This window comes from Bufo bufo, chromosome 7 (genome assembly GCF_905171765.1).
Source record: "Bufo bufo chromosome 7, aBufBuf1.1, whole genome shotgun sequence".
Lineage (NCBI taxonomy): Eukaryota > Metazoa > Chordata > Amphibia > Anura > Bufonidae > Bufo > Bufo bufo.
Window position 1 is genome coordinate 235,717,792 of NC_053395.1, and position 25,571 is coordinate 235,743,362.

A 25,571-nucleotide genomic window follows, 5' to 3' on the forward strand; every position below is an offset into this window, starting at 1 on the left:
CCATGGACTATTATACCCCTCTACACCATTGAGTATTATACCCCTCTACACCATTGAGTATTATACCCCTCTACTGCCCACTACACCATGGACTATTATACCCCTCTACTGCCCACTACACCATGGACTATTATACCCCTCTACACCATGGACTATTATACCCCTCTACTGTCCACTACACCATTGAGTATTATACCCCTCTACTGCCCCTACACCATGGACTATTATACCCCTCTACACCATTGAGTATTATACCCCTCTACACCATTGAGTATTATACCCCTCTACACCATTGAGTATTATACCCCTCTACACCATGGACTATTATACCCCTCTACACCATGGACTATTATACCCCTCTACACCATGGACTATTATACCCCTCTACACCATGGACTATTATACCCCTCTACACCATGGACTATTATACCCCTCTACTGTCCACTACACCATTGAGTATTATACCCCTCTACTGCCCCTACACCATGGACTATTATACCCCTCTACACCATTGAGTATTATACCCCTCTACACCATTGAGTATTATACCCCTCTACACCATTGAGTATTATACCCCTCTACACCATGGACTATTATACCCCTCTACACCATGGACTATTATACCCCTCTACACCATGGACTATTATACCCCTCTACACCATGGACTATTATACCCCTCTACACCATGGACTATTATACCCCTCTACTGTCCACTACACCATTGAGTATTATACCCCTCTACTGCCCCTACACCATGGACTATTATACCCCTCTACACCATTGAGTATTATACCCCTCTACACCATTGAGTATTATACCCCTCTACACCATTGAGTATTATACCCCTCTACACCATGGACTATTATACCCCTCTACACCATGGACTATTATACCCCTCTACACCATGGACTATTATACCCCTCTACACCATGGACTATTATACCCCTCTACACCATGGACTATTATACCCCTCTACACCATGGACTATTATACCCCTCTACACCATGGACTATTATACCCCTCTACACCATGGACTATTATACCCCTCTACACCATGGACTATTATACCCCTCTACACCATGGACTATTATACCCCTCTACACCATGGAGTATTTATTATACATCATTCCCTATTATTACTCATACACTTGGAGGAGGATGGAGCTTGTATTTTGTAGAGATGAGATAGGAGGGCAGGGTCTTACAGGGGGGTCTCTGGGGTGGGGGAGGGGAGCATGCTCGCCATGGTGGGGGGCAGGAGCTGCCGGATGCTGGGGGTAGTAGTAGGTTACCTGCTCCTGGGGGGGGTTGGCCCGCGGCTCCTTCATGGCTGTCATACTGCGGGTGAGGAGAAGCTTCTCGGGGGTCCCTCCGCTCCCGCCTTACATGGGGGTCCTTCCCCGGGGACGGGTGTGGGGGGCGGCGGCGGCTCCGGGGGCTCTGCAGTCAGTGTGGGGAACCCTGGGGATAATCTGCAGCATTCTGCAGCACGTCACATCCAGCAGCTCTCATCCACAGCCTGACACTGAGCATCAGCCTCCCCCCTCCCCCTCCTCCTCCTCCTCAGCATCCACCGCCCCTCCCCCAGTATGACGGCGGCTGCCCACATCTCCCAGTCTACAGGGCCTGTCACCAGTATATACCGTGTACCCAGTGTACAGGGCCTGTCACCAGTATATACCGTGTACCCAGTGTACAGGGCCCGTCACCGGTATATACCAGTACCCAGTGTACAGGGCCCGTCACCGGTATATACCGTGTACCCAGCGTACAGGGCCCGTCACCGGTATATACCGTGTACCCAGCGTACAGGGCCCGTCACCGGTATATACCGTGTACCCAGTGTACAGGGCCTGTCACCAGTATATACCAGTACCCAGTGTACAGGGCCCGTCACCGGTATATACCGTGTACCCAGTGTACAGGGCCCGTCACCAGTATATACCGTGTACCCAGCGTACAGGGCCCGTCACCAGTATATACCAGTACCCAGTGTACAGGGCCCGTCACCGGTATATACCGTGTACCCAGCGTACAGGGCCCGTCACCGGTATATACCGTGTACCCAGTGTACAGGGCCTGTCACCAGTATATACCAGTACCCAGTGTACAGGGCCCGTCACCGGTATATACCGTGTACCCAGCGTACAGGGCCCGTCACCAGTATATACCGTGTACCCAGTGTACAGGGCCTGTCACCAGTATATACCGTGTACCCAGCGTACAGGGCCCGTCACCAGTATATACCGTGTACCCAGTGTACAGGGCCCGTCACCGGTATATACCGTGTACCCAGTGTACAGGGCCCGTCACCAGTATATACCGTGTACCCAGTGTACAGGGCCTGTCACCAGTATATACCGTGTACCCAGTGTACAGGGCCCGTCACCAGTATATACCGTGTACCCAGTGTACAGGGCCCGTCACCGGTATATACCGTGTACCCAGTGTACAGGGCCCGTCACCGGTATATACCGTGTACCCAGTGTACAGGGCCCGTCACCGGTATATACCGTGTACCCAGTGTACAGGGCCCGTCACCGGTATATACCGTGTACCCAGTGTACAGGGCCCGTCACCGGTATATACCGTGTACCCAGTGTACAGGGCCCGTCACCGGTATATACCGTGTACCCAGTGTACAGGGCCCGTCACCGGTATATACCGTGTACCCAGTGTACAGGGCCTGTCACCGGTATATACCGTGTACCCAGTGTACAGGGCCCGTCACCAGTATATACCGTGTACCCAGTGTACAGGGCCCGTCACCAGTATATACCGTGTACCCAGTGTACAGGGCCCGTCACCAGTATATACCGTGTACCCAGTGTACAGGGCCCGTCACCAGTATATACCGTGTACCCAGTGTATATCTTCACTTAAATCCCCGTGTAGCTGAAGAAGCAGGTCAATAACCAAGAGACAATTTCCCCAGTGACTGGACGACACACAGTTTGGGAGTCACTGACTTTACTAGGCATGGCGCACCTGGATTCAAACTGCCAACAGCCTCATTTACATACAATACATAGATTACTATGGTACAAGGAAAAGGGGGGAGGGGAAGAGGTACAGACAAGAAAGACATTCTGTAAGTGGCTCGGTTTGCCACAATGCTCCCCCAGAACCAAGCCGGCATACACAGTCTGATCCCAACGGATCGGCTTGGGGATGTCCGGAGGAGTGCTCACAGATCACTATTCAAGTTCAGTTTGTCTGGATAACCCGTCGGCGTTGCCATTTTGTTTCCCAGGGCGGTAGTGGAGGGTAAAGTCAAAAGGCTGCAGCGCCAAACTCCAGCGCAGCAGCCGGGCATTGTCTCCTGACACCCTGTTCAGCCGTACCAACGGGTTGTGATCTGTGAGTAAGGAAAAGGGTTGTCCATACAAATAGGGCCGCAGCTTTTTAAGGGCCCACACCACGGACAAGGCATTCTTTTTCTATGGCGGCGTAGCTTACTTCCCGGGGTAAAAGTTTTCTGCTTAAGTAAGCCACTGGATGTTCGCCGCCATCTTCTCCGACTTGGCTCAGTACTGCCCCCAATCCAAACATAGAAGCGTCTGTGTGGACGAGAAAGTGTTTAGTTGGATCAGGGGCGGCAAGTACAGGTGAATTCACAAGAGCCGTTTTTAGTTGCTGGAATGCCCGCTCACACTCTGAGGTCCAGACTACTATCTTAGGGAGATTCTTGCGGGTCAAATCGGTGAGGGGTTTGGCCAGGGTATTGTAGTTGGGTACAAATTTACGGTAGTATCCTGCGGTACCTAGGAATGCCAGTACTTGAGTTTTGGTACGAGGGGTTGGCCATTTGGCTACAGCCTCTATCTTAGCCGATTCGGGTTTTTGTTGGCCGCTCCCTACCCGGTGTCCTAGGTATTGGACTTCTGCCATCCCTATATGGCACTTACTGGGTTTCAGAGTTAATCCTGCCTCCCTAATACGGTCTAGTACGGCTCCTATGTGGGTCAGGTGTTCAGTCCAGGAGTGGCTGAAGATCGCTATATCATCTAGATAGGCGCAAGCGTTCTCCTGGAACCCATCCAATAGCCGATCCACCATCCTCTGAAAAGTAGCCGGAGCATTTTTCATCCCGAATGGCATGACCTTAAACTGGTACAGGCCAAACGGGGTGACAAACGCCGACTTAGGGATGGCGTCTTCGGCTAGGGGAATCTGCCAATACCCCTTACAAAAATCTATTGTGGTGAGGTATTGGCCCCTGGCCATTTTGTCCAGGAGCTCGTCTATCCGGGGCATAGGGTAGGCATCGGATACGGTCTTATCATTAAGCCTCCGGTAGTCTACGCAGAAGCGGGTAGTCCCATCCCGCTTCGGCACCAGAACTACTGGGGAGGCCCAAGGGCTTTCAGAGTGCTCTATGACTCCTAGTTGTAGCATTTCTTCTATTTCCTTGCGCATATTATCCTTTACGGATTCAGGTATGCGGTAAGGAGGTTGGCGGAGAGGGGTCTGCCCTGGTGTTTCTACTCTGTGGGTGGCTAACGGGGTGTACCCGGGGAGATTAGAAAAAGTGGTTCCTTTTTCCCTTATTAGACTATGAGCCTGCGCCCTTTCCTGGGGACTCAGCCGTTCACCTAACTGAACCTCTTCCAGGTCCTCTTTCTGACCCTCTTTCTCTAGGAGGTCTGGGAGAGGTAAATTGTCAAAGTCCTCTGCGGCAGAGGCGCAAATAGCGGTCACCTCTTCTATGCGCTCGTAGTAGGGCTTCAGCATGTTCACATGGAGCATGCGTCTGCCCCCTGCTCCAGCGCACGGGCCGATCACATAGGTAGTATCGCAGATTTGCTCCACCACTTTGTATGGGCCCTGCCAGGAGGCCTGCAGCTTGTCATTAGGGATTGGCCGTAGGATTAACACCTTCTGCCCGACCTGAAAGCTGCGGTCCCTGGCCCCCTTATCGTACCATCTGCGCTGTCGTTGTTGGGCCGCTTGGAGGTTAGTACGTACCGTCTGGGTCAGAGCCTCCAAGCGTTCCCTAAACTCCAGCACGTATGGGACAATAGGGGTACCATTCGTAGTTACACCTCCCTCCCAGTGTTCTCTGATAAGGTCTAAGGGGCCCCTCACTCTCCTCCCGAACAATAATTCAAAAGGGGAGAATCCCGTGGATTCTTGGGGTACTTCCCTATAGGCAAAGAGCAAGTGGGGCAAAAACCGTTCCCAGTCTTTTTGAGTGTGTATGAACGTGCGGATCATCTGTTTAAGTGTTCCGTTAAACCGTTCACAGAGCCCGTTGGACTGGGGGTGGTAGACGGAGTTTAAGATCGGCTGCACCCCACACACTTTCCAGAGTTGGTGGGTGACCTCTGCAGTGAACCGGGTGCCCCTATCCGAAATAATCTCCCGGGGAAATCCCATACGGGAGAATATTCGCATAAGGGCATCGGCTATAGTCTCTGCATGTACATTGGTCAACGCCACTGCCTCTGGGTATCTAGTGGCGCAGTCCATTACGGTCAAGATGTATTTCTTGCCGGAGGGACTGGGTTTCGCTAGGGGTACTATTATGTCTACAGCTACTCGACTGAAGGGTTCTTCAATTATGGGCAGGGATCTGAGTTTGGCTTTATAGCGATCCCCTCTCTTCCCTACCCTCTGGCAGGTATCGCACGTTTGACAGTTGTCTAATATCCTTTGAGATACCTGGCCAGAAGAAGTTCTGCGTCAGCCGATGTTTCGTTCAGCTGATTCCTAAATGTCCTGATAATGGTATATCGTGCGCGATGCGCAGCAACTCTTGTCTATACTTTCGGGGTACCACTAACTGCTTAGTGGGCACGGGTATGGACCCTGCTACTACCTTCTCTGCATAGCGGTATATGAGACCTTTGTCCCAAGCATATCTCTCTCCCTCCAACCCTCCTTGGTCCTTGTTTATCCTATCTTTATATACCTGCAGGGAGGGATCTAGGGCCACCTCACTGCCAAATTCCAGGGGGGCATCCCCGGGTAGGCCTCTTGGATAGTTGGTTGAGGGACAAAAGCAGAGGTGAGCTCCCCCAAGTCGTTGCCCAAAATAACATCAGCGGGCAAATCCTGCATAATTCCCACCTCCACGTTTCCATGCCCTGCCCCCCAATTCAAATGCACCTTGGCAGTGGGAACTTTGTAAATTGCTTCCCCTGCCACCCGTACAGCTACACAGTCTCCGGTGAGGGTGTGCTTAGGCACCAAATGATTTTGGACCAGGGTTAACGTGGCCCCAGAGTCACGTAATCCTTGTATACTCTTCCCCTCCATGTGTACCACTTGGCGGTTGTCTGAGGCGGCTTGTATGGGGTTTACCTCGTGTAGGATCCCCAGAGGCTCTTCTTTTGAGGTGACTGTGGATGTTGGGAGCACAGATTCTCTTTGGCAGCAGTGTACTGCAGGCCGATTGGGGGGAGGAGGACCCTGGTGGTTCCAGTTCTGGCGAGGTCGGTTACGTGGGCAGTCTCTCTGGATGTGCCCCTGTTGGTTGCAGGTGTGGCAGCGGATCGGTGGTCGGGTATTGTACCTAGGAGGGTACGGGTTGTGGCTCGCGGCTGGTCGTGGGTGAGCCAAGGTAGTCACTGCTGGCAGAGGGGTGGTAGATCCAAACGTGGTCCAGTGTGGTGTGCGTTGGTCTCGCCTGGTGTCTTGGAACTCGTCAGCTAGCTTGGCTGCCTCTGGTAGGGTATGGGGTTTGCGATCTCGTACCCAATTTTGCATTTCTGTGGTTAGTCCATTAAAAAACTGCTCCATTACTATTAACTGGAACATCTCTTCCATAGTGGTGACCCGTGCCGCTTCCATCCACCCCTTGGCGGCTCGTTGTAGTCGGTGTGCCCATTCAGTGTGTGAGTCTTTTGTTTGTTTCTTGATGTCCCGGAATTTGAGTCGGTATGCCTCAGAGGTAATGGCATACCGTGCTAGGATGGCTTGTTTGACTTTGGGATAATTCCTGATGTCTTCGTCTGGGATGGTCCGGTATGCCTCTGCGGCGCGGCCTGACAATCTACCTGCCAGCAGGGGTACTTGGTCGGCTGGGCTGATGTCGTTTAGCTGGCACAACCTTTCGAAATCCTGTAGGTATTCGTCAATATCACTTTCTCCTTCTGTGTAATTTTTAAAAGCTTGGTAGGGAATCTTAGCTTTTCCCTGGGTAGTGCTGGTGGGCGCTGGGGCTCCTTCCCCGACTCGCTGAATAGCGTTTTGCTTCGCTACAATGTACTCGTGTACATCTGCTATCAGTCTTTCTAGTGTCTCCACGGAGGGGGTGTTTGGGTAAAAAGCTAACCTGTTATTGAGCTCTCTTGTAAATTCTGTTGGCTCTGTCTCCTGTGGAGCTGCCGCAGTGGTCGCTCTGTCCCCCTCCATGAGTTCGGCCACAAGAGTAGCTTTGGTTTTGTTGCCGGCTATTCTTCCCCTTGCTTCCAATAATTCCTTTAACGTAGTTCGTTTCAATGTTGCATAATTCGTCTCCATTCACCGTTCGTTCGAATGACTGCACATATTCTCGAACTCCGGTATATCCGAATGGCTGTTTTAACAAACTGCTGCTTTGCTGTGCTGCAAGGCTTGTATCCCGGCGCTGCCACCAATTGTTGCGGAGCTTCACGGTATACCCTCAATATCTTCACTTAAATCCCCTTGTAGCTGAAGAAGCAGGTCAATAACCAAGAGACAATTTCCCCAGTGACTGGACGACACACAGTTTGGGAGTCAACTGACTTTACTAGGCATGCGCACCTGGTTTCAAACCGCCAACAGCCTCATTTACATACAATACATAGATTACTATGGTACAAGGAAAGGTGGGGTCAGACAATAGCAAGGGCTGATGGGAGGTTGAGGGAGGACACTGCAGCTATTTTACACAGGTCTCCCAGTGTCCCTGAGACAACACCCTGCTGGGGAAACAATAGGACAGGAAAAGGGGGAGGGAAAGAGGTACAGACAAGAAAGACATTCTGTAAGTGGCTAGGTTTGCCACAACCTGTCACCAGTATATACCGTGTACCCAGTGTACAGGGCCTGTCACCAGTATATACCGTGTACCCAGTGTACAGGGCCTGTCACCAGTATATACCGTGTACCCAGTGTACAGGGCCTGTCACCAGTATATACCGTGTACCCAGTGTACAGGGCCTGTCACCAGTATATACCGTGTACCCAGTGTACAGGGCCTGTCACCAGTATATACCGTGTACCCAGTGTACAGGGCCTGTCACCAGTATATACCGTGTACCCAGTGTACTGGCCCATACCACCCGCCATGTACCAGCAGTGACACAGCTGGTCCCCGACATGAAAGCCTCTGATGTCGGGACAGTCCTAGTCCTTGGGCCGCACCCTTAGTGCTTGTGCGTAAAAGGACGGTACAATTTGATTCTTTGCGGCCATACACCTCGTCTCAGGGAGAAGACCGGGAGGCTGGCCCTACGCCTCGTCTCAGGGAGAAGACCGGGAGGCCGGCCCTACGCCTCGTCTCAGGGAGAAGACCAGGAGGCCGGCCCTACACCTCGTCTCAGGGAGAAGACCAGGAGGCCGGCCCTACACCTCGTCTCAGGGAGAAGACCAGGAGGCCGGCCCTACACCTCGTCTCAGGGAGAAGACCAGGAGGCCGGCCCTACACCTCGTCTCAGGGAGAAGACCAGGAGGCCGGCCCTACACCTCGTCTCAGGGAGGCCCGGGAGGCCGGCCCTACACCTCGTCTCAGGGAGAAGACCAGGAGGCTGGCCCTACGCCTCGTCTCGGGGAGAAGACCAGGAGGCCGGCCCTACACCTCGTCTCGGGGAGAAGACCAGGAGGCCGGCCCTACACCTCGTCTCGGGGAGAAGACCAGGAGGCCGGCCCTACACCTCGTCTCAGGGAGGCCCGGGAGGCCAGCCCTACACCTCGTCTCGGGGAGAAAACCGGGAGGCCGGCCCTACACCTCGTCTCGGGGAGAAGGCCGGCCCTACACCTCGTCTCGGGGAGAAGGCCGGGAGGCCGGCCCTACGCCTCGTCTCAGGGAGAAGACCAGGAGGCCGGCCGTACGCCTCTTCTCAGGGAGAAGACCACTGTAACGGACCGTTTCAGCAGACAAGGGGTTAAAATCCGTTTAGGCGATAAGCCCCTTTCTGAGAGACAGGCACAGCTACTGCAGGATACACCAAACTCCCGAACTGGATACAAAGTTGCACTCCAAACTGGAACCTCATGAATAGCTGCTAGCAGACGAACAGGAATCAGCTTACACTTCTGGCAATCAGTCTGTAACAGCATACAGCGAATCCCCCCAATAACGAGACAAGGCTCCGTGTTGAGGGTCAAGCAGTGGTCTGACTGTACTTCACGTACAGCCTCTTTTATTCAAACCACAAACATAGTACTGCCCACAGGGGTTTGAAATGCAACCAATCAGTAATTTACAACACATACAATGTAAGTACAGCCCATCTGGTGTACACGCCCCTAGGGGACCAGAATGAAGACTGTGACATAGGACAGATAAACAGCACTTAGGACACACAGACACAACACATCCCCACAATGCATCATGGTTTCCTCCTCTCTGCCCTGGAGACACCCGAGGCGTAATCCAATTATCTCTCAAGACAAAGAGAAGTCACCAATACACATGTGCAGACAACAGAACAGACATCACCATTTAAACACACAATGGGACAATGGCACAATAGAAACACACCCAGCATTTTCCTCCCAAGCTGACAAGTTACACTTATTATAAATTGTTACAACTTTGTAAGAGTGTACATTGGCCATACATATAACTAACATCAATTTAAACAGTATAACTTGGGGACAAACCTATCCAAAATTCACTTGAATAGGTTCAGGGGTTTAAAAGTTAGTATATGGCCCATAATCCAGGGGCAAGAGGCCAGCAGCCAGTCCTCTCCAAAACCCAGTGGCGAGGTTGGTTTCGCCACAACCACTTTTACTGCACCTATGGGGCTCTATGAGTTCAGTTATACGCCATTAGGCCTGTGTAATGCACCAGCCACCTTCTGACCTCTCATGGAGTATCCCTGAGGTCACACTCTGAGACTCTCGTATCTGGATGATATTATTATACACTGCTCAAAAAAATAAAGGGAACACTTAAACAACACAATGTAACTCCAAGTCAATCCCACTTCTGTGAAATCAAACTGTCCACTTAGGAAGCAACACTGAGTGACAATCAATATCACATACTGTTGTGCAAATGGGATAGACAACAGGTGGAAATTATAGGCAATTAGCAAGTGTGGCGAAACCAACCTCGCCACTGGGTTTTGGAGAGGACTGGCTGCTGGCCTCTTGCCCCTGGATTATGGCCCATACTAACTTTTAAACCCCTGAACCTATTCAAGTGAATTTTGGATAGGTTTGTCCCCACGTTATACTGTTTAAATTGATGTAAGTTATATGTAGGGCCCATGTAAACTCACAAAGTTGTAACAAGTTATAATAAGTGTAACTTGCCAGCTTGGGAGAAAAATGCTGGGTGTGTTTCTATTGTGCCATTGTGTGTTTAAAGGGTGATGTCTGTTCTGTTGTCTGCGCATGTGTATTGGTGACTTCTCTTTGTCTTGAGAGATAATTGGATTACGCCTCGGGTGTCTCGAGGGCAGAGAGGAGGAAACCATGATGCATTGTGGGGATGTGTTGTGTCTGTGTGTCCTAAGTGCTGTTTATCTGTCCTATGTCACAGTCTTCATTCTGGTCCCCTAGGGGCGTGTACACCAGATGGGCTGTACTTACATTGTATGTGTTGTAAATTACTGATTGGTTGCATTTCAAACCCCTGTGGGCAGTACTATGTTTGTGGTTTTAAGAATAAAAGAGGCTGTACGTGAAGTACAGTCAGACCACTGCTTGACCCTCAACACGGAGCCTTGTCTCGTTATTGGGGGGATTCACTATAAGCTGTTAGAGGACCGATTGCCAGACGTGTAAGCTGATCCCTGTTCGTCTGCTAGCAGCAATTCGTGAGGTTCCAGTTTGGAGTGTTATTTTGTATCCAGTTCGGGAGTTGGTGTTCTGCAGTAGCTGTGCCTGTCTCTCAGAAAGGGGCATATCGCCTAAACGGATTTTAACCCCTTGTCTGCCAAAACGGTCCGTTACAGCAAGACACCCCCAATAAAGGAGTGGTTCTGCAGGTGGTGACCACAGACCACTTCTCAGTTCCTATGCTTCCTGGCTGATGTTTTGGTCACTTTTGAATGCTGGCGGTGCTTTCACTCTAGTGGTAGCATGAGACTGAGTCTACAACCCACACAAGTGGCTCAGGTAGTGCAGCTTATCCAGGATGGCACATCAATGCGAGCTATGGCAAGAAGGTTTGCTGTGTCTGTCAGCGTAGTGTAGGCGCTACCAGGAGACAGGCCATTACATCAGGAGACGTGGAGGAGGCCGTAGGAGGGCAACAACCCAGCAGCAGGACCGCTACCTCCGCCTTTGTGCAAGAAGGAACAGGAGGAGCACTGCCAGAGCCCTGCAAAATGACCTCCAGCAGGCCACAAATGTGCATGTGTCTGCTCAAACGGTCAGAAACAGATTCCATGAGGGCCTGACGTCCACAGGTGGGGGTTGTGCTTACAGCCCAACACCGTGCAGGACGTTTGGCATTTGCCAGAGAACACCAAGATTGGCAAATTCACCACTGGCGCCCTGTGCTCTTCACAGATGAAAGCAGGTTCACACTGAGCACATGTGACAGACGTGACAGAGTCTGGAGACGCCGTGGAGAACGTTCTGCTGCCTGCAACATCCTCCAGCATGACCGGTTTGGCATTGGGTCAGTAATGATGTGGGGTGGCATTTCTTTATAGGGCCGCACAGCCCTCCATGTGCTCACCAGAGGTAGCCTGACGGCCATTAGGTACCGAGATGAGATCCTCAGACCCCTTGTGAGACCATATGCTGGTGCGGTTGGCCCTGGGTTCCTCCTAATGCAAGACAATGCTAGACCTCATGTGGCTGGAGTGTGTCAGCAGTTCCTGCAAGACGAAGGCATTGATGCTATGGACTGGCCCGCCCGTTCCCCAGACCTGAATCCAATTGAGCACATCTGGGACATCACATCTCGCTCTATCCACCAACGTCACGTTGCACCACAGACTGTCCAGGAGTTGGCAGATGCTTTAGTCCAGGTCTGGGAGGAGATTCCTCAGGAGACCGTCCGCCACCTCATCAGGAGCATGCACAGGCGTTGTAGGGAGGTCATACAGGCACGTGGAGGCCACACACACTACTGAGCCTCATTTTGACTTGTTTTAAGGACATTACATCAAAGTTGGATCAGCCTGTAGTGTGTTTTTCCACTTTAATTTTGAGGGTGACGCCAAATCCAGACCTCCAAGGGTTAAAAAATTTGATTTCCATTTTTTTTTGTGTGATTTTGTTGTCAGCGCATTCAACTATGTAAAGAACAAAGTATTTCAGAAGAATATTTAATTAACTCAGATCTAGGATGTGTTATTTTTGTGTTCCCTTTTTTTTTTTGAGCAGTGTATATGCTACAACTACGGAGACCATTTACACCTTCTGACGTCTCATGGAGTATCCCTGAGGTCACACTCTGAGACTCTCGTATCTGGATGATATTATTATATATGCTACAACTACGGAGACCATTTACACCTGTCTGAGGTCTCTGCTGCACTCATAGCACATGGACTCAAAGTAAAGCCCTCCTAGTGCCACTTACTGCAGTCTGAGGAGCACTGTCTAGGGCATGTGGTCAGTGTTCAAGGAGTCCTACCGGACCCCAATAACATCCCTGCCCGCACCCACTAATATGTATGAGGCGAAGACATTTCTGGGCTTTTCTGGATATTACAGGCGATTTATGCAGGACTTTACTGAGATTGCAAACCCTTTGCAGGACTTGTTAAGAGGCCTAGTAGAAAGATCCAGATAAGACACCATTGTATGGACTGAGACTGAGGAGAAAGCTTCTAATAGTCTGAGATGTAAACTTACTGAAGCCCCTATTCTTCTCACCAGACTATACTAAACCCTTCAGACTGTATACCGATGCATGTAAGAAGGGCTTGGGAGCAGTGGTGGCTCCAGTGCAGGACCAACCCCAACAAGTCATGGCATCCGCCAGTCTAATAAGAGAAATGACTGAAATTACAGCTCTTTTAAGCTACAAATGCTCGCCCTGGTCTGGGCAGTTACAGAGACATTTAGGGAATACTTGACCGCTACTGAATTTGTGCCCTATACAGACAACAACCCGTTGGCTGATCTTTCTACTGCACGTATAGGTGCCATAGAACAGCGCTAGGTCTCTAGATTAGCTAATTCCAAATTTACCATTAAATACCATTCTGGCAAATGTAATATTAATGCAGATGTGCTGTGGAGATTTCCTATAGGTATACCAGCCAACCTGCCTGATGACTACTGGGAGGACTGGGAAATGCTAACCTTTTTCGCCTTGGGGCACAAGCAGGATACTATCACTGCCAGAGAGGCCAGTCAATAAAATCCCATCCATGCACAAGCAGCCAGTGTGGATTGGACCCAATTACAATGTGAAAGCAGAGTGTGACGGACCCCAGTACTCAGGAAGAGTATGTCCGCCTCTGTATTCTTCCTCCCTCAGCAGATATTGCAAACCGCTGATCTGTAGCTCCCAGTTTCCCCAGTCACTGGACGAGACTCAGTGTGGGTGAAACAAGTTCTGCTTTATTGAACAAGTGCACAGACTTGTATACAGAAAGTGATCAGATGAGACTGTAATCCCATCACATCTCCCTTCCCCTCCCCAGACATTCTGTCCGCACCACACCACAGGGGTCCACCTGCTAAAATAGCTCCAGACAGTCCTAGCAGGAGCCTGGCCAGAATGTCATTGTCCTGAGCTCTTTCAGAGTACAATGGGAGATAACGAAGGGGGGGGGGGGGGGGGGTGCTTACACAACATAACATAATTACACATATCCAACACCAGTACACATTTAACTCAAACTGATGACCATGTCGTCACATAGCTCCCCCAAGTTAAAGGATGGCAGACCCGGTGAGACCATCTACGGATCCACTTGGGTATGTCCATGAGGGTACGTACAGTCACCCTCTTCAGTTCCGTTTGCCGAGATAGTCCATGATTATTGGCCCTGGGTTTCCAGAGCCTGTGTTGAATTGGGAAATTGGATGGCTGTAGGGCCAGGCTCCACCGCACTAACCATCCCTGGGCCCCGGACCCCCGGTTCAACCAAACAAGGGGGGGGGGTCCTCCAAATTCCTAGGCCCGTAGTCGCTAGGAAGGAGGCTGGCCATCAGCTCCCTCCAGGAGCCCAGGTCACGGTGGGTTCCGTGACAGAGTGCTCCAGAAACTATGGACTATGCTACAAACTGTTATGAGCCTTACACCCATCAGAGAAAAACCGCCGACCGAGGTCCTCAAACATCAGAAAGAAACAGCTGACCCTGATGACCCGTTTATTTACAAGTCCCCATGCAAGGGGTTTCTATAATGGCATTCCAGGGGTCTTTCCCCTGGTGGACTCTGTGGAAAACTTAACCTGCAATGCTATTCCCTTATGGTTCGTTACTTGTAAGACAAAAAGTAATCAGTGACCTGCGGAGCATTCGTCTGGTTGTTCAGTAGAAACACAATGGCTACAATGTCAAATGGGTTATCCCTCAGGCTGAGGGGAGGGGGATGTGTGGCTTATAACCAGTTTGTGATTAGAGAATGTACAATTTTCTGGGGGTATTGTTCCATAGAACACAATGGATACAATGTTAATGGTGTTATCTCCCAGGCTGAGGGGAGGCGATGTGTGGCATACATCTGTTCGTGAAACTAGCATATGAATGCCCTTAGTCTGGTAGAGTGTAAAATTAACACATGAACCCAGTCTTTGAATTACTGAAGTGGATAGGTTTGCCACACCGACCCTGAGGTCCTCAAACATCAGAAACTGCCGACCTTGAGGTCCTCAAACATCAGAAACTGCCGACCTTGAGGTCCTCAAACATCAGAGAGAAACCACTGACCATGAGGTCCTTAAACATCAGAGAGAAACCTCCGACACTGAGGTCCTCAAACATCAGAGAGAAACCACTGACCCTGAGTTCCTCAAACAGAGAGAAACCGCCGACCCTGAGTTCCTCAAACATCAGAGAGAAACCACCGACCCTGAGGTCCTCAAACATCAGAGAGAAACCGCCTGTAGCGGAGAGGCCGTATAATCCACAATAACTCCGCTGGTAGACAGGAACAGCATACAATAATCCAGGTAGCCTTACAATAATCCCTTATTCCCAAGAACTAGACGACACATAGCTTGGGAGTCAACAACTTTATTTAGGCATAGCACACCTAAATAAACCCCCCAACAGCCTCATTTACGTACAATAGGGTACATAGATGCCTATGGTACAAGGAAGGGTTGGGCCAGACAATAGCAAGGGCTGATGGGAGGATGAGGGGGGACACTGCAGCTGGTTTAAACTGGTGTCCCTGAGAAAACACCCTGCTGGGGAAACAATGGGACAGGAAAAGGGGGAGGGGAAGAGGTACAGACAAGAAAGACATTCTGTAAGTGGCGATGTTTGCCACAATGCTCCCCCAGAACCAAGCCGGCATACACAGTCTGATCCCAACGGATCGGCTTGGGGATGTCCAGAGGAGTGCTCACAGATCACTTTTCAAGTTCAGTTTGTCTGGATAACCCGTCGGCGTTGCCATTTTGCTTCCCAGGGCGGTAGTGGAGGGTAAAGTCAAAAGGCTGCAGCGCCAAACTCCAGCGCAGCAGCCGGGCATTGTCTCCTGACACCCTGTTCAGCCGTACCAACGAGTTGTGATCTGTGAGTAAGGAAAAGAGTTGTCCATACAAATAGGGCTGCAGCTTTTTAAGGGCCCACACCACGGCCAGGCATTCTTTTTCTATGGCGGCGTAGCTTACTTCCCGGGGTAAAAGTTTTCTGCTTAAGTAAGCCACTGGATGCTCGCCGCCATCTTCTCCGACTTGGCTCAGTACTGCCCCCAATCCAAACATAGAAGCGTCTGTGTGGACGAGAAAGCGTTTAGTTGGATCAGGGGCGGCAAGTACAGGTGAATTCACAAGAGCCGTTTTTAGTTGCTGGAATGCCCGCTCACACTCTGAGGTCCAGACTACTATCTTAGGGAGATTCTTGCGGGTCAAATCGGTGAGGGGTTTGGCCAGGGTACTGTAGTTGGGTACAAATTTACGGTAGTATCCTGCGGTACCTAGGAATGCCAGTACTTGAGTTTTGGTACGAGGGGTTGGCCATTTGGCTACAGCCTCTACCTTAGCCGGTTCAGGTTTTTGTTGGCCGCTCCCCACCCGGTGTCCTAGGTATTGGACTTCTGCCATCCCTATATGGCACTTACTGGGTTTCAGAGTTAATCCTGCCTCCCTAATACGGTCTAGTACGGCTCCTATGTGGGTCAGGTGTTCAGTCCAGGAGTGGCTGAAGATCGCTATATCATCTAGATAGGCGCAAGCGTACTCCTGGAACCCATCCAATAGCCGATCCACCATCCTCAGAAAAGTAGCCGGAGCGTTTTTTATCCCGATTGGAATGACCTTAAACTGGTACAGGCCAAACGGGGTGACAAACGCCGACTTAGGGATGGCGTCTTCGGCTAGGGGAATCTGCCAATACCCCTTACAAAAATCTATTGTGGTGAGGTATTGGCCCCTGGCCATTTTGTCCAGGAGCTCGTCTATCCAGGGCATAGGGTAGGCATCGGATACGGTCTTATCATTAAGTAGTCCCATCCGGCTTCGGCACCAGAACTACTGGGGAGGCCCAAGGGCTTTCAGAGGGCTCTATGACTCCTAGTTGTAGCATTTCTTCAATTTCCTTGCGCATATTATCCTTTATGGATTCAGGTATGCGGTAAGGAGGTTGGCGGAGGGGGGTCTGCCCTGGTGTTTCTACTCTGTGGGTGGCTAACGGGGTGTACCCGGGGAGATTAGAAAAAGTGGTTCCTTTTTCCCTTATTAGACTATGAGCATGCACCCTTTCCTGGGGACTCAGCCGTTCACCTAACTGAACCTCTTCCAGGTCCTCTTTCTGGCCCTCTTTCTCTAGGAGGTCTGGGAGAGGTAAATTGTCAAAGTCCTCTGCGGCAGAGGCACAAATAGCGGTCACCTCTTCTATGCGCTCGTAGTAGGGCTTCAGCATGTTCACATGGAGCATGCGTCTGCCCCCTGCTCCAGCGCACGAGCCGATCACATAGGTAGTATCGCAGATTTGCTCCACCACCTTGTATGGGCCCTGCCAGGAGGCCTGCAGCTTGTCATTAGGGACTGGCCGTAGGATTAACAGCTTCTGCCCGACCTGAAAGCTGCGGTCGCTGGCCCCCATATCATACCATCTGCGCTGTCGTTGTTGGGCCGCTTGGAGGTTAGTACGTACCGTCTGGGTCAGAGCCTCCAAGCGTTCCCTAAACTCCAGCACGCATGGGACAATAGGGGTACCATTCATAGTTACCCCTCCCTGTGTTCTCTGAAGGTCTAAGGGGCCCCTCACTCTCCTCCCGAACAATAATTCAAAAGGGGAGAATCCAGTGTGTAACGGATCTCCTAGCACCCCGACCGGGTACCTCCGTTGATAAATGCTCCCAGTGCCTCCCGAGGACTCCAAGCACTCCGCTCGACACAGATATCACCACAGGAACCAGGAACAGATCTTACAAGAGCTAGGAGTAATAGCCAGGGGAGTATAAAAGTATAGCCCTCAATACAAGTATAGAGACGAGGCTCTATGTTGAGTGTAAAACAGGAACACTTTGAGGGCTACCCACCCGTATTTATGCAGGTCCCCATCTGGTGTACACGCCCCTAGGGGACCAGAAGGAAGACTGTGACACAGGACAGATACATAGCACTCAGGATACACAGACACAACACATCCCCACAATGCATCATGGTTTCCTCTTCTCTGCCCTGGAGACACCCGAAGAGCAACTCAATTATCTCTCAGGACAAAGGGAAATCACCAATACACATGTGGGAACAACAGAACAGGAATCACCACCCAAACACACAATGTCACACCCTCACAGCAAACACAGACATTTAACCTATTCCCAGATAGCTCAAGTCTGAGTGCATATCATTAGGGGAATGCCGCTCAGAGTACACAAATACAATAAAATTTGCTATCTGGGTACCCTCACATAACAAAATACAATTGCAAAGACAGATTTAAGCTGTGCGGCCGGTCTATCTGCTCCTTTAAAGTCAGTATGGGCCATAATCCAGAGGCAAGAGGCTGGTAGCCAGGCCCCTCCGAAACCCAGTGGCGAGGTTATTTTCGCCACATATCTCCCCCTCCCAGGGAAGACTAACCAGATACCTGACCTCTCGCCGGTCGGTACCTGAGTTAGTCTGGCAGCCCACCCACAACCAAATACTGGACCTGTTGAATTTGGTAGCCTGTCTCTGTCCAGTGAGTCCACCAAGGTTATATTGGTAGCTGGTACTCCCGGTCTCTGTGTTGCTCCCTGGCTTGGAGTGGAGGTTGCTTTGTGGGCAGGGATCAGCGGTACTCTGCCCTGGTGCCAGCGTTACCATGGAAGAAGCCTGGTTGTTGGAGGGGGAGACCGACTGTCCCTACCCCCTGTGCTGTAAGTGCAGAGACCAAGGTCCCATCTGCACTGTTGTGGGGTTTACTGTCTCCCCCTGGTGCGTTAAGCTGCCGCTGGGGAGAGGGGGTAACGAGCTCCTCTCCCATACATACTTCCAGCCTCTGGGGAGGGAGACCGACTGTTTCCGCTCCCAATACAGTGCCCTGTTGCTGGGGAAAGGAGACTGGGCTCTGTTCCCTGTAGGACACTCTGCCGGTGGGGGACAGGACTGACTGTCTCTGCCCCCTGTAACTCAGCCTGCCGCTGGGGAATGGAGACTGGGCTCCCAATTCCCTGTAGATTACACGGCCGCTGGGGAATGGAAACTGGGCTCCCAATTACCTGCAGGAGCAGTGGAGAGACCTTGGTCTCATCTCCACCGGCCACCTGGGGTTCTTCCCAGTAAACATACACAATATCCTCCCAGCTGAAGGGCTCTGAACCTGGGTCTGTCATCTTGCTGTCCTGCTGAGCCTTCCCAATGGAGTGGAAGAGATCTCGGTAGTCCTGCTCCAGTTCCCACTACAGGGTTGCTAGGTGAGCCAGGTCTTTCTCTACCTCATGGGGGTCATCCCAATCCTGCCTAGCCTCCCTCTCATAGAAAATGTCCTGAAGTCTGGACTGTGCAGGGCTCCCGAAGTCAGGCTCTGCAATGGACTCCCATAGCAAGCCAGGACCATCAAACGGCTCCTCTAACCCGAGGAGTAATTCAATTATCTCTCAGGACAAAGGGAAATCGCCAATACACATGTGGAGACAACAGGACAGAAATCACCACCCAAACACACAATGTCACACCCCCACAGCAAACACAGACATTTAACATATTCCCAGATAGCTCAAGTCTGAGTGCATATCATTAGGTGAATGGCACTCAGAATACACAAATACAATACAATTTGCTATCTGGGTATTCTCACATAATAAAATACAATTGCAAAGACAGATTTAAGCTGTGCGGCCGGTCTGTCTGCTCCTTTAAAGTCAGTATGGGCCATAATCCCGAGGTAAGAGGCTGGTAGCCAGGCCCCTCCGAAACCCAGTGGCGAGGTTGGTTTCGCCACACCGTGGATTCTTGGGGTACTTCCCTATAGGCAAAGAGCAAGTGGGGCAAAAACCGTTCCCAGTCTTTTTGAGTGTCTGAACGTGCGGATCATCTGTTTAAGTGTTCCGTTAAACCGTTCAGAGCCCATTGGACTGGGGGTGGTAGGCGGAGTTTAAGATCGGTTTCACCCCACACACTTTCCAGAGTTGGTGGGTGACCTCTGCAGTGAACTGGGTGCCCCTAACCGATATAATCTCCCGGGGAAATCCCATACGGGAGAATATTCGCATAAGGGCATCGGCTATAGTCTCTGCATGTACATTGGTCAACGCCACTGCCTCTGGGTATCTAGTGGCGCAGTCCACTACGGTCAAGATGTATTTCTTGCCGGAGGGACTGGGTTTCGCTAGGGGTCCTATTATGTCTACAGCTATCCGACTGAAGGGTTCTTCAATTATGGGCAGGGATCTGGAGTTTGGCTTTATAGCGATCCCCTCTCTTCCCTACCCTCTGACAGGTATCGCACGTTTGGAGCGAACCAAATTGTACATCCTTAAGGTGAAAAATGGCCCGGTCCTTAGGGGGTTAAAGCCTTTGTCACTAGAATTTTCACTATTAAACTGGCGGACATTAGCGATGTGCTAATGTCAGCTGCACCTAACTCTGCTATTCTTGTGATTATTCATGCCCTGTGCGCTGGGAAAATCTCACACCGTTCAATATTTGGCACAGGCGCAGAGAGGGAGGGACGCTCGCCGGCTGCCAGCTTCCTCAGTGCGCCTGTGCCGAATACAGAATGGCACGAGAATTCCCTAGCGCACAGTGCCGGCAGGAGGATGCGAGCGCTGCCTGGCCCTGTCAATCAAGAGTAAAAGGGCGTTGAAAGAGGTGGGCGAACGGAGCCTCTAGGAGCAGGTGCAACGTCCCCCCCCCCCTGCACCTAGAGGCTAAGTTGCATATTACAAAAGTAAGAATTCGGCAGTAACGGGGGCATGAATAATCACAAGAATAGCAGAGTTAGGTGCAGCTGACATGAGCACATCAGTCATGTCGGCCAGTTTAATACTGAAAATTCTAGTGACAGAAACCCTTTAAGAGACTATGAGTGACCAGAAGAAGACGCTGGGACGGGCATACTCTGCCACAGACCCGGGGTCACCAGCCTTTGACCAGGGTACCAGCCTTCTGAAGAGAGAGGGACAGCTAGCTCAGCGCTTTCCTCAGCATCAAACCCTTATCCTGACAGGGAGGACACTGGAGAAGCCGGCCCTATGCCTCACCTCAGGGAGGAGACTGGAGAAGCCAGCGCTATGCCTCGTCTCAGGGAGGAGACTGGAGAAGCCAGCGCTATGCCTCGTCTCAGGGAGGAGACGGGAGAAGCCAGCTCTATGCCTCGTCTCAGGGAGGAGACTGGAGAAGTCAGCCAAATGTCTCGCCTCCGGGAGGAAACTGGAGAAGCCGGCCCTATACCACATCTCAGGGAGGAGACTGGAGAAGCCAGCCCTATGCCTCGTCTCAGGGAGGAGACTGGAGAAGCCGGCCCTATGCCTCGTCTCAGGGAGGAGACTGGAGAAGCCAGCGCTATGCCTCGTCTCAGGGAGGAGACTGAGAAGTCGGCCAAATGTCTCGCCTCCGGGAGGAGACTGGAGAAGCCGGCCCTATACCACATCTCAGGGAGGAGACTGGAGAAGTCGGCCAAATGTCTCGCCTCCGGGAGGAGACTGGAGAAGCCGGCCCTATACCACATCTCAGGGAGGAGACTGGAGAAGCCAGCTCTATGCCTCGTCTCAGGGAGGAGACTGGAGAAGCCGGCCCTATGCCTCGCCTCCGGAAGGAGACTGGAGAAGTCAGCCCTATTGCGGTACGCCAGACCCGCAGGGTAATGCGATTGTGAGGTCACGGTCAATGGCAAGCGAGGGTCACTCACAGTTATATACGGAAACCCTGGGCAGGAGTACAGCAGTGAAGGAGAGGCTGGCACAGAAGTCCTCTGGGGCACACTCTGTATTTAGGGACCAGGCCTGGTGGTGGATGAGGTGCCCTGGATGTTGCAGGTGTTTTATGTGCCTGGGGCAAGGTCCCTTTAAGGTTCATGACGCCAGTGCCAATTGGACGGTGGCACACCGTGTAGTGATAGGTGGAATAATTGAGGAATCAGTAAGTAAACCCAACGTCTTTTTACTTGAAGAAACGGTTTACACTTTGTACATACAGTTCAGTTGGGAAATGATTGTAATGCAGTTCCTCAGACAGTACTTAACAAACAGGTAGACTTCAGATGGCGGCAGGAAATAAACAGGCAAGATACTTGGAGGAACCCAATGGTGATTGCTTTACAGTGCAACCCTGCTCTATCCCCTTCAGCTATTCTAGCTGGCTGGATGCGAAGGCCCGGATGCCTAAATGCTGGCTTATGTCCTTGGTATATCGGTTCTTTCTCCAAGATCGCACTTGCTGTATTCTATATAACCTCTGTCCATCATGGTACTTATCTGACCTTGAATTGTCCTGAATTGCCTGGAGGGTACTGCTGGTTTTCTCCCAGGAGGTGCTATCCTGCTACTGGGGCGTCTTCAGAGCTAACTAAGGCTCTCTTGCTCCACAGGTAGGCTAGGATCCCTCTACTAGCCCCCTGGTTACAACTGACAGCCTGGGCTGTCCAGCTGCATGTCAGGAGAAGGCTCTGGCTGGTGCCTTCTAACTTGTCTCTGCAGACTCCTGACCTTGAACTCGAACTCCCTTTTCCTGTCTGGGCCTGAATACTTATACCAGGGCTACTCTAGCTCCCTCTAGCGTCTAGGATGACTAACTACAGAGACTAGGCCTGATACTGCATAACACAGGGAAAAACATTACATATAAAAAACAATTCTTTACCATTTACATAAAATATGCACAATTGGAAAGGACACTCCTGTCCCTAGTGAGTAGAAGTCACGCACACCCCAATTGACCCTCGTGTAGTGCCCACGCTTAGTCAGTGGGGCCACTACACTATGCTTCGCCTCAGGGAGGAGACTGGAGAAGCCAGCGCTATGCCTCGTCTCAGGGAGGAGACTGGAGAAGTCGGCCAAATGTCTCGCCTCCGGGAGGAGACTGGAGAAGTCAGCCCTATGCCTCGTCTCAGGAAGGAGACTAGAGAAGCCGGTCCTAGACTGGAGAAGCCGGCCCTATGCCTCGTCTGTATTGTTTTGTACCTGAATTCCTCCAGTAGAGAAGCCCCCTGGTTACTGCAGACCCCAACTCTCCGGAATAATTTCCTATTGGGGTGCACCACGCCTTACCATTCCTTCCGGAGAGCAGCAACACATGGTGACACCTCAACGGTATCCGGGGGACCCAGCCTAGCAATGGAGCCACCACAAACTCAGCCACTGCAGATCCTCATTCTTCTTTTGTCTCTATCTCCTTACAGATTGCAAGCTCTTGTGTCTGCTCTAACTCTTAATAGATTGCAAACTCCTGTGATCAGGGTCCTCACTCCTCTTGTGCATCTGCTATCTCCTCATAGAGTGTAAGCTCTTGTGATCAGGTCCTCATTCCTCTGGTGTCTCTTCTATCTCCTCATAGATTGTAAGCTCCTGTGATCAGGTCCTCGCTCCTCTTGTGTCTCTTCTATCTCCTCATAGATTGTAAGCTCCTGTGATCAGGTCCTCACTCCTCTGGTGTCCCCTCTATCTCCTCATAGATTGTAAGCTCTTGTGTTCAGGTCCTCACTCCTCTGGTGTCCCCTCTATCTCCTCATAGCTTGTAGGCTCTTGTGATCAGGTCCTCATTCCTCTTGTGCCTCCTCCATCTCCTCATAGATTGTAAGCTCTTGTGATCAGGTCCTCGCTCCTCTTGTGTCTCCTCCATCTCCTCATAGATTGCAAGCTCTTGTGTCTCCTCCATCTCCTCATAGATTGTAAGCTCTTGTGTTCAGGTCCTCACTCCTCTCGTGTCCCCTCTATCTCCTCATAGCTTGTAGGCTCTTGTGATCAGGTCCTCATTCCTCTTGTGCCTCCTCCATCTCCTCATAGATTGTAAGCTCTTGTGATCAGGTCCTCACTCCTCTTGTGTCTCTTCTATCTCCTCATAGAGTGTAAGCTCTTGTGTTCAGGTCCTCACTCCTCTGGTGTCCCCTCTATCTCCTCATAGCTTGTAGGCTCTTGTGATCAGGTCCTCATTCCTCTTGTGCCTCCTCCATCTCCTCATAGATTGTAAGCGCTTGTGATCAGGTCCTCACTCCTCCATACTGTGTGTAGCTTTTTCTGGTCCTATTGTCTCCGTCTGCTTCCCCCCTTGTAGCTCTTTCACCTTATCTGTCACTTTTTGGCCAGATGCACAGAAGACAGGGGGAGGCTCAGACCTTTTCTGTCAGTATCTGGTATTATGTGGACGCCCCCACAGGCAATCTGAATCATATTGGGGCGCCTTAGTATTACCCATGTGACACCCACAACCTGTTCATGCACCATCAGAGAAGACTCCGCGGCACATTAGGGGATATGCTCACCGTGGGAGTGAGGTGAGGATCTCCTCCATGAATAATCTCTAGGACACTACTTGGTCCATGATTCCCCGTGCTCCCTGGCTCCTTCCCTTGGTTAAAGAACGGATTTCTGGAGGTTTTTTCCTCAAGGCCACGCACATTATTCTCCCTTTGAGAAATGGTTCAGTCTTACGGAAATGATCAGACGGAAGGAGAAACTGACGGCAGTGCATCAATGGCAGGAATAAAAGTACCTTAACCCCTTAAGGACCCGTGCTGTACATGTATGGCGGCACAAGGTCCGCCAGGTGCTTGGGCAGGATCGCGGGGGAATCGGGGCACCATGGCTGCTCTTACCGGCAGGCATTCATGCTGGGTAAGGGCAGCATAGTGCATTTCCGCCCCCTGCTGCTCCAAGCGCTGTGATTGGGCGGTCACTGAAGACCGGCAGCGGCGGGGGGCGACCGGTCAGCACCAGTCTCCCTAGAGGTCAGGCAGGGGACTCCAGTGCCAGCGCTGCGATTGGCTGGGACAACGCTCCACAGCCCAGGAAGGGCTGAACCTCTCTGCAGGCTGCCATTCTAGCTGGTGATGTTCTGTGCTTCTCTGTGCTGCTTGTTGGCTTGATGGGACTTGTGGTGCACCACCACTGCTTACTGGTTCCTGTGAAAAGAAGAAGAACACCTGGAACATCTGCTGCAGCAGAAGTTCCAGATCCCTAATCCACCCCTCCTTCCCAAACCCCTAATCCTTGTCCCTATCCCCCTTCCCCTCCCCCTGTCCGATTTTGCCTACGGCGAACAAATTGTGACTGTCACTTTTATCATTTTTTTTCCTGCTCTGCACCACTGTGTGCGAGCTGTGACCGCCAAGCGCCGATCAGTCCGTAATCCACTGTTCAGCACCTGGGCTCATGTTTTGGTGCAGATATTTTTTCTTCATCTGTGCTTTTTTTTTTTTTTAAGTAATAGTTAGAATCATTAGATAGATAGAGAATACAGTCATGTGAAAAAATTAGGACACCCTTTGAAAGCATGTGGTTTTTTGTAACATTTTTAATAAATGGTTATTTCATCTCCGTTTCAACAATACAGAGAGATTAAAGTAATCCAACTAAACAAAGAAAACTGAAGAAAAGTCTTTTCAAGATCTTCTGTAAATGTCATTCTACAAAAATGCCTATTCTAACTGAGGAAAAAGATAGGACACCCTCACATGTATTCCCTCTTAAATTGGCTCAGATCTCACACAGGTATATCACACCAGGTGCACATAATTAGTAGATCGTTACTCTGCATGTTGAATGAGGCTTGCCCTATTTAAACCTCAGACATTTAGTTTGGTGTGCTCCTGACTGTTGAAGTGAGAGTGAGCACCATGGTGAGAGCAAAAGAGCTGTCAGAGGACTTCAGAAAAAAGATTGTAGCAGCCTATGAGTCTGGGAAGGGATTTAAAAAGAT

At 51.0% G+C, this 25,571-nt stretch overlaps 1 protein-coding gene across 1 annotated transcript in view; it reads right to left on the reverse strand.

Annotated features, from left to right (window-relative positions):
* DPP10 (dipeptidyl peptidase like 10) overlaps window positions 1-1,545 on the reverse strand; it is a 305,051-nt gene extending 303,506 nt beyond the window's left edge. Inside the window, exon 1 of the mRNA XM_040440599.1 lies at window positions 1,293-1,545. Coding sequence (XP_040296533.1) covers window positions 1,293-1,337 — 45 coding nt within the window. The 5' untranslated portion in view covers window positions 1,338-1,545. The remainder of the gene's footprint in view (window positions 1-1,292) is intronic.
* Window positions 1,546-25,571: the final 24,026 nt, after the last annotated feature.